The sequence below is a fragment of the Alligator sinensis genome, unplaced genomic scaffold, assembly GCF_000455745.1.
Source record: "Alligator sinensis unplaced genomic scaffold, ASM45574v1 scaffold512_1, whole genome shotgun sequence".
Classification (NCBI taxonomy): Eukaryota; Metazoa; Chordata; order Crocodylia; family Alligatoridae; genus Alligator; species Alligator sinensis.
Window position 1 is genome coordinate 1931416 of NW_005842063.1, and position 15211 is coordinate 1946626.

The window sequence follows — 15211 nt, forward strand, 5'->3', positions numbered from 1 at the left end:
CAGCAGGATCAAGCTCTTGGGTCTGCAGGACTTTTTGCATTCCCCCAGAATGAAGGTATCAAATACATTCTGCAAGAGTTGGTATTTGCAGCTCCCTCCCTTGCCAGGGAAAGCTTCCCCTTTACTAGTGGCAGGTTGGCACATAGATTTTTTTCAAGGGCTGGGAAAGAGCGGAGGAGATTTCTTTCTTTCCCTCCCCCACCCCCTGGCCCAAGAAGTAATTAAGAGTCATGTGCAAAGCATCAGGCAGTAGGTGGAAAACAAGGGAGTAAATCTAATTGGAAAGAAGTAGTTCAAAAAGCCATAGATCATGTACGAGAAGGGAGAGAAGACTGATTGGGGGATCGCAAGGAGCGTGTTGAAAATCCTGGCATAGGAGCAGTAATCTGCCAGGCGTGCATTGTAGCTATGTAGACGAGGCAGATTGTGTTCTGGCATAAACAAGACTGGTGTCGTATAGCCAGGCATGGCAAGAGTGGATGTGCTCAGGCACTCAGTCCTGCATCGTCATCCACATCCACAGAAGAGGTGTGCTGCGGACTGCGGTGGCTCAGCAGTGGGCTGCAGGCGCAGGGAGGCATAGGCAGAAATTTGGGGCTGGAGAGAGGTACGCCGTCAGCACCCAGATGCCTCGTGCCCTCAGTTTTCCTCGACTTGCAGACTAGCTGAGGAGGCTCAGGATAGGACCCCACTTACTGCCGCTGGAACAGGAGCTCTGTGCACGTGGCCTTTCTTGTTGGTGTGCTCTGCACCGATATTGCGCTGCTGTTGAGAGCGGAAAGCAAATATTCAGAGGGATTGGGAGTGAAGCGTTGACTTGTGTCTGAAACTTGTCGGCTTTGTCTTGCCTGTTGGAGGTATGTTCAGAGACGGACGCGTTTGCAGGAATTGCTTGGATGGTTTAGTGATGGGACTCATCAGTTCTCCTTCACTCCCTCTGCTTTATCACCTGCCCATCTCGAGCATCTCAACGCAAAGCTGAACCCCCAGTTCCTGCTTGTGGGCATGCTCGAGACAGGAATGATGCTAAGTGTGACAGTTTGTAGGTGACGTATTCTAAAACGATGAGGGTCTGTTAGAGGCCTGAGGCTATCGGCACGGGGGTCTGAAGACATTCGTACGCAGAGCAGATACGTGCAATTAGAGATGTTGCGTGCTTCCTCATGTGGATGTCCCGGTCCTGCTGTAGATGCACTTGAAGAAGCAAATCATCTGGTTTCTGGCTTCGCTGTGGAAGTTGCCGGTCCGACGGTCGGGGCAGTCATATGTACACTTGTTAGCTGGGTGCTTTATGGTGACCGGTGCCTTGGCACGCGCCGTGCAGCAATAGGCACGGGATAAATACATACATTTGCATACATGCCACCAATCAACCTTCTCTTAGCAGATGCATACAAACATTGTTGACCTTAGATACTTTCAAACCAGTGAATGAAATGCAAAGTGCTGTGTCTCACGATGACAGTGGCCAGGATGGCACAAAACGGAAATCTCCATTGCAGCACAGGCATTTGTAACCTGCCTGGCTTGATCTAGGAGCCAGAATAGGGATTCCCAAAGGCATGCCTATTGTGGCTGACTATAAAAGAAAATCACAAGTTTGGCCCATCCCAAAATAATGAATGTTGGTTTTTCTTCTGATTTTCAAACTCCTCTTCCTCACCTCGGTGTGTATGTGAGAACTGCAGTACCGCTGACTCCTGGCACATATATGGTAGATGGTGGGATTTTGGCCCCCTGCCACAGGAGCTCTCACTAATGGACCTAATGAGATCAATTAGGCTGGGCTTCTTGAGTGCATGGGAGCTTCCAGTTTCTCCCCCAACTCCCAAAATACCAGTGATTTATTCTGTGCCCCCACCTCCCCATTTACCTATATCCTGCCTAAGATCAGTTCTGTGTCCCTTAGCCCCACACCTGTGAATGTCGTATCTAATGCATCCCCATTTGCCCCAAACTCTCATCTTGCACCTGCACATCTGTCCCTGGTACCCGGCACACCTCCTTGTGCGCGTCGTTCAGCCCTGGCGGGACTTTGCCCGCAGGTTGTGGGGTAGCTGCAGGAGGGCAGCCCCAGGCCCTGTTTCCCTCTCCTCTCCAGGCCTTGGGAGGGAAGGACCAGCCTGAAGGGACTCTCTGCCCTTTCTCACAGCTACAGACTCATTTTTTTTCCAGGAGGAAAGCGGGGAGGAAGTTGTTGAGCTTTCCTGGGCTCTGTGTGCGTGCTCCTCTCCTCCATTGGAAGCGGGCTCTCCTTCTCTTGGCCCTGCCATAAACTTCTCCCTGCTTTTGGGACAAGCAGTCTGCCCGCTACCCGCAGCTGCTCAGATGAGTTGTTCTTCAGGTCTCAGGGGAAGCCAGGCGACAGCAGTTCAGAAGGGGTTTCCTCTTTGCGGTCTAGCACAAGTGAGGCCACCTGCAGCAAAAGGAAAAGCCCGTTTCTCCGCAGTAGCTTGAGAGCGGGTCATTGCCCCGATGGGCAGCGTGGCGCGGACGCGATGCAGTGTCGCCCTCCTTTGCTGGTGTTTTTTGCTCTCCGGGGTCCTTCTCACCCACACAAATTCACTTAGTCGCAGGAAGACTTTCACTGACCTCACGTCTAAGGAGATGGGCAACTCCTGTGTCCCTTCCAGGATTCATGGTCGTCCGGGATCTGCCACAGAATAGCACAGTGGGTCACGTGCAGTTTAACACGTGGGGCTTCCTCCGTGCTTCCTATACGTTTGCCCTTTAGCAGATGCAGTGCAACTTCTGGTAGCGGGTACGCTGACTTTTATTAGTCCAGAACGGCCGCAGCAGCAGCCCAGTGCATGGTCTGTGACCCCAAAGTGGACAATTAAAAAGGGGTTTTTAGCCAAGGCCTGTTGTAGCGTTGTGAATGAATACACATTTGGAGCTGAAGTAGATCAGTCCAGTAAACTTCTGCAAAGCAACAGCTCTGATCCTTTCCATGCATGCGGTTACAGCGCTCCAGCCTCGGTAGCCAGGCTGTTGAACGTTTCCCTGAGATGGTCTGTTAAGAAAGACAGTTGAGCGTGGGTTGTATTTCTTCGCCACATCCGTAAGGTTTCACTTGAAGCCTCTTGACTCACGGAAAAAATCATCTTAGTCTTTTAAAGGCTCTTTTCATGGCACCTGCCTTTTTGTAAATGTAGCTTCAGAATACATGACATTGTCCGCTCCCCTTTGAGACGCTTGCTTGCAGTACATTCACTGGCATGTCAGGTTGTGCCTGCTAGTGTCCAGTCCTCAGCTACAGCCGAGGAGTGCGCAGCAAAATGTGGGGACCAGGAGATCCTCTACGCTGGAGTGACCATCACAGCTACAGAAGCACCGTCTTGGAGAGCAATCCCGTGAACAGAACAAAAAGACTGGAACACAACTAAGGATCAGTGTCTCCATCTCCTTCCTTAAGGGCACTTCCAGGTGTCTGCAATGTTATTGTTTATAACAATATTAATGTTATAAACTGCATAAAACTTTATATAAAATAATAGTTATGCTATAAACTTTGTGCATGGAACCATTCAAGCGGCAAAGATTTCTTAGGGTGATCTCTGTTATTGGACTCGATCGTGTAGTCAGGATAGAGTTAGACCAGCTTTCAGGTGCGAGACGTTCTTCCTCGGGTCTTCGATCGCAGGGAACCAGGCACAGGCAGGGTGGGGAGGGGGAAAGGACTAACACGTTTTTCCTCCTATAACATCTGTTATAAATGATGGGGAGGCTGTTCTCTTTGTACAGGTGCAGTCTAGGGGGTCTTGAGGCTTTTCACAAATTCCCTTGTGAAAAACGATTGTAATGCTAGGATGACACATGTACTGACTTACAAATCGGTCACAAATACCCAAGGAGAGGTCAGGTGTTTTACACCCCTTCTGCAAAGCCTTCAGGGGCACCCCACAGTCTGAGAGCTGCTTTGCCATTTGTCCTCCAAATGCGTTCATAGGCCTCCCAAATTTGGTTCAGGACTTAATTGAGAGGATGAACTGCTAATAATATGCAACGCAGACTGCTAAGGCAGCCTTCCTTAAGGCGTGGCGGTTTATTCCTTATACGAGCCATTTCAAGGTTTCTCTCTTGATACCAAACGCCACGTCCTAATGCAGAGATGAACTTGTACTCGGGCTTTACTGTTCACAATCATAAGTGGATTGAATTTTCCCAGAAGCTACAATGAAGTCATCTCGCGCTGCGGGCTAAAGAAATTCCTAGTGCTCACGTGAGCATCTGCTGCTGGACGCAGCAGCAAGGGTGCTTTGAAAACGGTACCTCTTGCTTTGCCTGCCCCCAACACAATCTTCCCCGCGGAGAGGATGGCTTGTCGAGCAGGAGTGTAACGACAGCCTGATGGATCTTGTCCCGCGAGCGGCAGCCAGCATCCCTTGAGCCTCTCTCCCTCTCACCTCCCAAGGCTTTTAAGCAGGAGGCAGCTGACACAGCAGGCTTCAAACGTGTCGGGAGGATGGAGGGCCACTGCCTGGGATAAGAAGCAGCCTTTGAACTCGAAGTGCCTGGCATTCCTCGGCTGTGTCGTATTCATTTCCCTTCATGGTGTCTGAAGTAAGCCCAACGCTTGTGAAAGCTTATTCTGTCCATCTCTGATTTAGCCGATAAGGTGCAAATCTACCTCGTCTTCGTATTCATTTGACATCAGGACCAGGAGCAGCATTGGGACCGAAGGAAAAGGTACAGGCTGCTGCTGCTGCGCGTAAAGACAGTTGTCAGTACAGCCACGATTGCAAAAGCATCATATCTTAGCCATTGTGATGGGCACCAGATGTTTCTAATCCAACGCTTTAGCAGACGGCAGTCGTAGCCCCTGCGAACCGGCTTGTTTGCTTGTCCCCGTGTGTTTTCCAGCCCCGGTTGTTTTTCTTTCCCGTTGAATCTGTGCCTCTCTTGTGCTGAAAGACTTGTGACCTTTCGTGCCTCTTTCTGTAACATTGGGATCCTTCTCCGTAGCAGTCATATGTCAGCCCTGAGTCTGGATCCTCCACGTGAGATAAATAGTGCCGCTTGCAGGCTGCTTGGACCTGGCTGGCCAAGACAAGGAGGTTTCAGCTTTTCTTTTATAACGTGTGTGTGCAGTGGCACGTGAAAAGGCTGCTGCCTTGTCATTGCAAACAGGTGTCACCGGCACGAGCTCATGCCTGGCCACAGTAAGTGTTTGGTAAGTGCAGTTGCAGGCGGCAGTGTCATTTAGCTGTCACAAATAGCAAACCTAAACGAAAATACAAAATATTTGGGCGTTGGAAATTCATGTGCATGCAACATCTTAGAAGAAAACAGCTTTAGTGGGAGATTATTTAGTGGGGAAGGCCTTTGACACTGTCTCTTACCCCATCCTCATCAATAAATTGGGCGACTGTGGCATTGATGCCTGCAGAGTTGGATGGGTAAAAAATTGGCTGACGAGGCACACCCAGAGAGTAGTGGTGGACGGGTCGTACTCAACCTGGCGAGATGTGAGCAGTGGGGTCCCCCAGGGCTCAGGCCCGCACTGTTTAACATCTTCATCAGCAACTTAGATGAGGGGGTGGAAAGCACGCTGTCCAAGTTTGCTGATGACACTAAGATGTGGGGCGAGGTGGGCACACTTGAGGGGAGAGAGAGGCTACAACTAGATTTAGACAGACTACAAAAGTGGGCAGACGAGAATAGGATGGGGTTCAACGTAGACAAATGCAGGGTGCTGCACCTGGGGAGAAGGAAGCCACAGCACACATACAGGCTGGGGAGTTTCCCTCTTGAAAGCACAGAGGCGATCCAAAGGTGCATCTCAAGCCAGTCCAGAGAGGTGATCCTCCCCATCTATGCGACTTTGGTCAGGCCGCAGTTGGAGTACTGCGTCCAGTACTGGACACCGCACTTCAGGAGGGATGTGGCCAGCATGGAGAGGGTCCAGAGGAGGCCACCCGCATGGTGAGAGGGCAGCAGGACAGGACAGGCCCTACGAGGAGAGACTGAGGGACCTGAACTTGTTCAGCCTCAGCAAGAGGAGGCTGAGGGGGGACCTGGTGACTGCCTACAAGCTCATCAAGGGAGATCAACAGCAAATAGGCAGAGCCCTTTTCTCCCCAGCACCACCTGGGGTGACGAGGAACAGTGGTCATAAGATGATGGAGAACAGGTTTAGGTTGGAGATCAGAAGGCAATATTTTACAGTTAGGGTGGCCAAAATGTGGAACCAACTTCCCAGGGAAGTGGTCCTCGCTCCTACCTTGGGCAAATTCAAGAGGAGGTTGGATGATCACCTGTCTGGGGTCTTGTGAACCCAGCATTCACTCCTGCCATGGCAGGGGGTCAGGCTACATGATCTGTTCAGGTCCCTCCTCACCCTAGCTACTATGAAACTAGGATTGAGCTCATTGGAACGGTGAATAAGGAGAGGGAGGAAGGCTACACCCAGGGAAACTGAGATGTTGTAAACCTGGGAGTCCACTCTGCAGCTTGAATGTGTAAAAACAAGGGAGTCTCCATCCACGCCGTTCCCAGCTATGCAGCATCTACGCTCCAGTGTTTCAGGTCCATCTAGGCAAAGCTCCCATTTTGGCGTGCTGTATCATGGCTGTGTGTTGTCCTTCTCGAGGCTCTTTTGACATCAGTGGCAGCCTGCTAAGTAGTGGCAAGGTGTGTCATGGGCCATCAGAGAAGCTGCTAGAGCTGCATAAATGATCTGGACAGCACATTTGATTTTAAGGCAAGTTGTGCTGATTGCCTGTGTTTTGGGCATGGGAAGTTGAGTGTTGGGACTGCTGCTTCTTGAGATGCTTGCCGTAAAAATGGTGGCCTGCAGCACCTGACCGTGTTCCTAACCCTCTTGCTATGCAGGAGTTGCAGCACTTGAAGCTTCATGTGTTTTTCTTTCCTGTTTGTGTTGCCAGGAGTAGCCAATTTGCATGGGACCTGGAAGATAGGAGTATTGATTGGCTAATTGCATTGATCTGCAGGAGTTGCATGAGGTTCTCCATCTCCTAATCTGTTCAATCTTCCCTGGGAAATGTGATCCAATAAAAGAAACCTGGAGGAGTTAATAACTTGGCATTGCTACCGGATGAGTTTAGAAACGCCTTCTGGTCTCTGCTCTGAGATGAACAGAGCGACGTTGCTGCCCTTGAAAACTCACATTCACACCCTTGAAAATTCATGTTAAAATGGAATTGCAAAAATCTGGAACTCTTGGTTCGGAGATGATACCTTTTATTCTGCTAAAATGGAGGCATCCTTTGAGGAGGTGGATAGGCTGAGATGGCTCGGAGCAGCACGATGCGGGGCTCCTCTTTGACCTGCAGGTTTCATTCAGGGCATGCTGCGCCTGGACTTTCCCCAGGAGGACTAAGACAAGCAGGCCAGGCTTGCACCCATCGCTCTCATCTGCTGTTCCCTGTTCCTTCCTCGGAGCTGGGCACGGTGCTTGGATAGCAGCTGTGCACCTTCCTTCTCCTAGAGCTAGAGAAGAGCCCCGAGCCTTATGCTTCATCTCCCTGTGCAGCTCCAGCATCACTTGCTGTGTGTTATGCCCCAAGCTTCGGAGCCAGCTCTTTGTCATTTTGCTCACGCTAGTAAATGAAGCTTTGCAAGCTGTTCACTGAGAGCCACAAGCTTTAAAATATATGGTTTAGCTCGCGCTGCAAATGCTTCACACTAGTGCAGCCCACCGGGCAGCACGCAGCGGTCTCTGAGCGTCAGCTCTGCGCAGACTCGGCGCACCAGCCGCACGCTGCTGGGCGAAAGAGCGGGCGGGGGGTGGAGGGTGGGGAATATTTTTCATCCTCTAAATGCCTCACATATGCCACCAACCTAGTTCCCCGGTAACAAATCCAGCTAAGCGTTAATGCATTGACTTCAAAGGCACGCAAGGTTCTTTGGGCCGATGTGATATTTTTTTTTTATTAGACCAACTAAATAGTTGGAAAAATTGTTCTTTGCAAGCTTTTGGGCTCAAACGCCCTTCTTCAGGCTTAGGGAGAGTCTGGTGGTGTTTGTGTGCTCTCCTGGGTAGGCTAGAAACCAATATGCAAAATGCAGGCCTGTGAAAATCCAAATGCGTGGGAGTGCGGTTCGGAGGGGATGGGAGACGATGGGTGTGACTTCGAAGGAAAATACTCGTTTGCTGCCCTTCGCGCTGTATTGCAAATGCTGGGTTAGCAGCAGCTCTGCATGGGGTTGCCAGGGTGAAAATGGAGACTGAGAAAAGCCTGGTGCAAATCAAGTTACGTACCAGCTTGCACTTCCATTTGCTGCACGGCTGTGGAGCTGCTGTTTTGCAATCCTGTAAAGTGGAACAGAAACGTTGCTCAACAAAGGACTGCAGGCACGGGAGCGGGCTTTATACTTGTGTTTCCTTACTTCTAATCAAATCCCTGCAGGAACATCGTGATTAGGTACAAGAGCTGATCTGGGCGTTGACATGGAGTTGCCCTATATCTGTTTGCTTTCTTAATCCAAGTGCTTGTCTTGCCAGGGGCACATCAGGGAGCAGCGTGGCAGCGCTCTCGGCACAGGCAAGGCCACTGCTAGACTACTGCGTTGTGGTCTTGGGTGGTGGAAGAAGGGGGTGGACATAGAGAAAGTTCCCGGGAGGTCCACCGAAGTAATCCAGGGGTTGGGAAACGAGCCTTCCTATCTAAGCCTGAAGGCGCACAACATACTGAACGTATCCCAGAGACAGTGGGAAGGTGACTGGTTGCTGTGTTTCAGGTACCCACGTAGAGAGAAGCCACTGGAGGACTTTTCAGTCTTGCTGGAAAAGGCACAAGATCTAATTTGCAGTTAGAGTCAACTTTGAAATAAAAACTGATTTTGGGAACCGGCTCACCTTGCCTGCAGTCTTTAAAACAGGACCGGTTCTGTTTCTGAAACAGGTTTCTGTTTGGGAAACATTTCCAGGTTTGGGGGAAGGGTAGATCAGGGGTTCCCAACCCCTGGGCCGCGGCCCCGTCCTGGGCCGGGAAGGGTTGGCTGCCGGGCCGGAAGTGACCATGGACTGGCAAACCGCAGACCGGTCCATGCTGTGGACCAACATCCAACCCTTTTTTATACTGAGTATACAAAAAGAGTCGTCCGCCTGCCCGCAGTATGCCGGTCACTGCCAGTTTGCAGCCACTTCCAGTCCACGCTTTGTCGGTCCTCAGCTTAAAAAGGTTGGGAACCGCTGGGCTAGATGGTCGCAACGCTCTCTTCCGACCTCAGACTCGGACCGTATGAATCCTCTTGTTCATCCTTTCCTTTCTAGGTGTGTTTGTATTGTTCCAATACGTTCCTAAGACGTGCAGGTCTGCATTAAGACAACGACAGCAATCACGTGTCATGCTTCAGCACTTCGGCTGCACATGTACAGTGCTTACGGGAGAGGGGTTTTTCATCCCTTGATGCACAATTGGCCAGAGGTATTTGGTTTTGCCACCGACTTTTGAAAAGCCCCCATAGTACTCAAGGAGTAATCTCTCTCAAGATATCAAGATCAAGACCAGTTCTCAGCATGGGGTGAGCAGAAGCTCCTTGCTTTATCTCCAAGGAATCTCAGGGTTATCTCAGAGGAGTGGGAATAGAGAGGGAGGGAGGGGCCTTTCCAATTGTACTCAACCTTTGCTTTGCAGTAGTAGAGCTGTAAAGTGGGCTAAAAAGCTTTGCACCCATCAAGGCCTGAGCTCAGGGATGTGGCTCTTTCTAGAGCTGATGAAATTCTCACCTATACATCCCCGAAGCCTATATAAGGTTGCATAAGGAAGGTCACTTTCTGTGCTGTTCCAGGCATGGGTGTTGGGTCTGCATGGATTACTGCAAAAGAAATGCACAAGTAAATGCACGGCAACTAAGCTGTAAGCTGTCCACAAACAACATAAGTCATAGTGATTTCCACTGCCTCCAGCGTGATGGTGGATTTTGTCCCTGGTGCATAAAAGATGGTGATAAAAGTGTAAATTTCCCACCTATTCTGAATGCTTGGTCATTCAAGCAAGCCCCTTTGCAGACACAAGGCTCTTCTGCACTTTGTTCGCGATTGTTTCAATTTGCATCCATGAATTCTCTGGGATTTTGAGGGGTTTTCTCGGGGTCGGAGTTAGGGTTCACTCTTGTTTTTGTTGTGCAGTGTTGCACAGACCAAGCGTCAGGGTTGGTTTGCAAACTCGGTATGCAGTTTGTTACAAACTTGAGAAATACCAGTTTGGTAATCCCACGGATGCCTTTTAGATGTGGACACCATTTATTTTGTCCATTGGAAGGTCCATAAATAGCTTTGGCTGAAAGACGACTTGAGACCTCATTCCAAATGGAGCAGTGCCATGCACTGGCTTCTAGGTCGGGTCATGTCATGAAAACCCAGCGCGTTCGAGCGTCTGCCGTGTGCTGGGACCCGGAGGATGCTGAACTGGACTGGCAAGAGTGTGTGGGGAGGAAAAAGCTGCCTAACTAGAAAGGGATGCAGAATAATGCTTTAAAGAAAATACTCTCTCAAAGCTTTATACGCTTACAGCTTGTCTAGCTGGTCGGGTCTGTGTTTGAAGTGACTGGTTCAGCCCACAGCCAGGGGCACACGAATTACTTAGCAGCTGTTAGTACCGTGTGTCATCACCACACCCCAAAGAAGTTCTTCTAACCAAGCGACAACTGAGTGGAAAGAGACTTTCTAGTCAAACTCTCCCTCTAAAAAGGCTTATAAAGTGCAAAGGAGGTAAATCCGCGGTACACACAAAATGCACAAAGGTGCTGAGGGCAGTGCGGCAGCACTGAGTATCCTGAGCAGCACCAGGCATGCTGTTAACATCCGGCAGGATAGGCGCACAGGCTATAGGTGTGGCACTGTTAGTGTTGGCATGTGCGTGGGTGTAATGTTGCAGCGTGCGGATGGTCCAGATATGCTGGATTTGTCCTTTTTTTTTCTTACACTCGGGTGCACATAGGAGGGCCCCTGCCCGAGACCCACTGATGATGGCTTGGCTGGAGTCATTACAAAGCCAAGGGTGGCTGGTCATAATGGTAATCTTCCGCTCCAGGCTCATCCTGGCTATTCCTTAGTAGTTCATCTCAATCCCTGGTTGGGTTGAACATGCACATTTTACCCCTGAAAGCCAGTTGTGATAGGCTTTGCAATTGAATCGTGGCATGGACAAGAGGGCAGCCTGGGATCCTTATTTCACCTTCACTGATCTGCATTAGACCATTGGAACAAGTCTTCCCCAGGATTAAGAAGTGCATGTTAAACGATTTACCATTTAGTACCAGCAGGAACATGTAGCCCTAACCATGTGTATGCACGTGCATGTAGGTGCAGCTTAGCTCTCGCTGGCGTTAGCACAAGGTGAGAGTACTTAGTCATTCACAGGATTGGGGCTTTTTAGCTTGGAGTTGCCCTTGTTCTGCCAGTACGTGCAGGACCATCCAGAAGGATGGTAGCACATGCAGATACACAAGCCTGCAAGTAGAACTGACCCATCCTGATTGTGTCTTCGTGCTCCTGGAGACTGTAAACACTGCGGGCGCAGAGGCATATTGTGTGTTGGTTTGCAACAACCGGCTCATGCCGTTCTGCCTTAAGCCTTTTCCTGCCACTGATCTGGATTCCAGGATGGTCGTCTTTAGCCCTGCCTTTTAAAATGATTTCAAGGAATTGAACTCTATTTCTTCATTTGCAATCCTCTCTTCACCTATTTTGACTTTAAAAAGTCAGTAAGTTATTAGCACAGTTGTCGACCATCTCCCTACTGCACAGCGTTGTTGGGTTCCTGCGCAGCCAGCATCTCGTGTGGACGCCCCCGAGGACGAGGGGTGGTATAACGTGCGCGGTCACCGCCTGGGTGCATAGCAGCAGCACTTATTCGGTGATACGGCCGGCACTGGGGTCTGTTTCTTGGTGCTTGGGTCTGCTTTGCAATCATCCCTCTAGGGTAGTAGCATCCCTCCAGCAGGCGGGTGGATTATTATCCACATCAGAGTGACTGCTTATCGTTGTCTTATCCTTCCTGAGCCCCACCCTGTGTTGTCACTCCCTGCCATTCTTAGTGTAGATGGTAAACTGTTTGCAGCAAATAATTTAACCACCTCTCTGAAATGCCTTGTGCAACTACAGTTCCAGATAAGTAATAATCCGGTGACCATGTCTGCAACAGAGGCTCTGAATCCTGAATTGAACTCTGCCCTGAGCTGGTAGTTGAAAATGGTTCTGGAAATGCAGGGCTTGTCCTGAGGATGTGTGAAAGAGGGGGCATTATACAAGATCCAGGATTCACTGATGGTTAGCGCTGGGTCAACACGTTCTTCCGAGCATCCTGGCAATGCCGCCCAATCCTTGATGCATCGGTCCCCCTGACATTCGTGGGCCTAGTTCTCTGGATGCGTGGCTGTAGTGACCGCTGCGTTCCTTTTCTCACGAGGCTCACCACAAGTGCTCTCCTGCTGGACGTGTTTGCGCCGGGCCTTTGTGCCTGGAGGTTGAGTTGCATCCCTATTGCCAAGAGCCCAGCAGGTCGTAATTAGGCTGGCATGATTCGGAGTCCCTGAGTCAGCCTCCCGAAGAACCGCTGTGTGTGCATGCGTGTTCACAGGGCTGGGTGCTGTCACGGGACCGAGAGCCCTCCAGCAAAAGCAAGTCAGACGAGTGTGTCACCCAGCTCCTGACGTGACAATGCAGAGACTCGTTGCATGCATGCATGCATGCATGCATGCATGCAATGACAATGCAGAGACTCATTGCATGCATGCATGCATGCAGCTTGGGTGCAGGTGTGCCTGGGAGGTAGCAGAGTGAGGCTGTGCACCAGAGGAAGCTGGGAGGAATCAGAGGTGATAGCTTTTATTAGACCAGCTAGATTTCTGCAAAAAAAAGTCTTCAGTTGTAAGCTTTTGGACACAAGCCCCCTTCTTCAGGCATAGGGGAAAAGATTATAAAAGTTCCCCTAGGTAGACAGAGGAAGTTGGTACACTTTAGGGATATCTAACTGACTTTCCTAAGAATTAATGTGCAGTTTTACTGTTTTTACTGTTTCTAGAGAAAGCACCAGCACTTTTAAGAAGGCGATGAAGTGTGCCCTGGCACCTTGCTCCCTATTGAAATGCTCGACATCCCAGCACCGTGGGCTCCTTACAGCTCTGCGGGATGCACCTGACATGAGGCTTTGTAAACCAGTATTAAAAAGAATTTAGTAAAACTTGTGGTGCACGGCCTGGAGCCGATTCCCTTAGCGGCTAATGGTACAGAAGCTCCTTTGAGAAATCCATAGTTGGCCATCACGGCTCAAAAGCAGCTGCACCGATGCAGCGATGGTGCTGCGTAAAGAGCCAGCACATCCGAGGCAGCAGCCGGAGCAGTGGTGGAGGCTGCTGACCAGAGTGATCTGATTTCCGCTGCGGAAAGCAAGAACAGGGACAAAAACAGAAACAGTCTGGGGAAGGAGGGGAAGAAAAGAGGAAATACTGAAATAGTTCAGCTGTCTACTGGTTGAGACTGGGAATCCCACAGGCTGACAGGGAGGGAGACGTGCAGGAGCTGGGAGCCAGCCGGGCGGGTGTCTGCCTGCAGAGAGCTGAAGCAGGGCAGGGGAGGTAAGGGGTGGGTAAGGACAGACAGGCTGAGATGAACATAATCCTCTCCAGATAACCAGCCCGCTGATGTTATGACTCTGCCGCAGGATCTTTCAGCCAGCTATGTGAAAGGCAGCCAGTTCTTTCCAGCGATGCTCAACATCTGGGCCTTCCTCTTCCTTGAGTCAGTGGCGGGGCCAAAAAGAAAACCCAAGACCCAAGTCAGTCCTGGAGGGCCACGTGTTAATGCTCTCCCTTTTAGAAACACCTGGAAGGGGCCTAGCAAGAGTCCTTTGCTTCGGCTCCAGCTCCCCATGCATGGTATGTGGATGAGCCCCAGACATGTGCATTATAATCCTCTTTGTCCTAATTCACCCGTATCTAAATGGGGGTTAAATCTGGGGAGGAGATGGAGTATTCTTTAAATCCAAACAGCCCGTGGAGAGGGTCACGTGCTCTGTAAGCTTTACGTGTTACTGCCGTTATATTAACCTGCACAGCGAAACGAAGCTCGTTTGGTTGCAGGAACAAATTTCCATTTTGTGTTTCCGGTTTATAAACAGTGAGACAAAAACAACTTGTGCTGACTCCAAAGGCTGCCACGGGCAGGCAGATCCCCCCAGGACAGGATCATTAAGACAAAAAAGACAGCGGAGTTGTGATATATTTGGGATAGCCAGAATATAACGATGAGATTGCAGATAGCTTAAAAGCTGACTGGCCTGGGTCCATGACACGTGGGACTTGTTCAGGAGGCCAGCATCTAATTTCTAAACCAGTGGCTCTCGGCCTCCTTAGACTCGCGCCCTCCCTTAGAAAATGCCAGCTCTTAAGTTTCACGTTTTTGTGAGTCTGGAAAAATACTAAAGCAAGTCTTCTGCTGCAAAGAGCTCAGAGACCGCAGCAGGGCAGAATGGTTTTGATATGCAACATTTTTTAAATCATGGGTTTACATTGTGCATCCCATGTAGGTGTTTGCATACCTGTGGCACCCTTAAAAGGATCTCCTGGCACCCTGGTGAGAATTACCACCCTAAATCTATGGACACTGACTGTAATACTCTGCTCCCTCCACTGCCTTCAAAGCCAGGAGCTGTCATGTATTAACTAGTAGGACTTATCAGGCATCTTCCAGATGCCACATTACTTTACATATGATTTTATTCTTGGCTCATCAGCTTCCTCACTGTGGGAATGTGTTTCAAACGCTGGCTGTAGATAATGGTGTTTAATTATTTGAGAATTATTACAATTATGCGATCCTTCCCATTCCTCCAGGCTATTAATAGCATCATCTTCCAGGACTCTTTCTTCCATCAAAAGTCTGGGTACGTATGATGTGTGTGTGAAAGGGAGAAGGAGATGGAAGAATAAAGGGTATTAGTTCCAGGGGGTCCAATGGCTTCGTTTCCAAACCACAGCTTCCCCAATCGATCTTATTTACCATCTACATTTCCAAGGAAGCCAGAACTTTCTGATTTACTGTTTTTTAATGTAATCAGAAAGCTTTGATCCATGTTTTAGTGGAGAAGGCTTATACATAAGTAATAGCCGTAGTGCCTGTGGAGCTGGTCCCGCGGAGAGCGCGTTGCAGATGAAAGGAGAACAGCTGCATTAGAAAGCATCTGATCCACCTGGGTATATCACAGAGCCTGCAAATCACCTGGGAAACAGGCAGGTGGGATTG

At 49.9% G+C, this 15211-nt stretch overlaps 1 protein-coding gene across 8 annotated transcripts in view; it reads left to right on the forward strand.

The window, feature by feature from the left end:
• Positions 1-13755: 13755 nt before the first annotated feature.
• The window catches only part of PLEKHM2 (pleckstrin homology and RUN domain containing M2), a 32279-nt gene continuing 30823 nt past the window's right edge, over positions 13756-15211 (forward strand). For all 8 annotated transcript variants that reach the window (XR_003093958.1, XR_003093959.1, XM_025203602.1 and 5 more), the window contains exon 1: positions 13756-13845. Coding sequence is in view for 6 of the 8 variants with exons in the window: in XM_025203602.1 (XP_025059387.1) it covers positions 13771-13845 (75 nt within the window). In the remaining 2 variants the exon portion in view is untranslated. The remainder of the gene's footprint in view (positions 13846-15211) is intronic.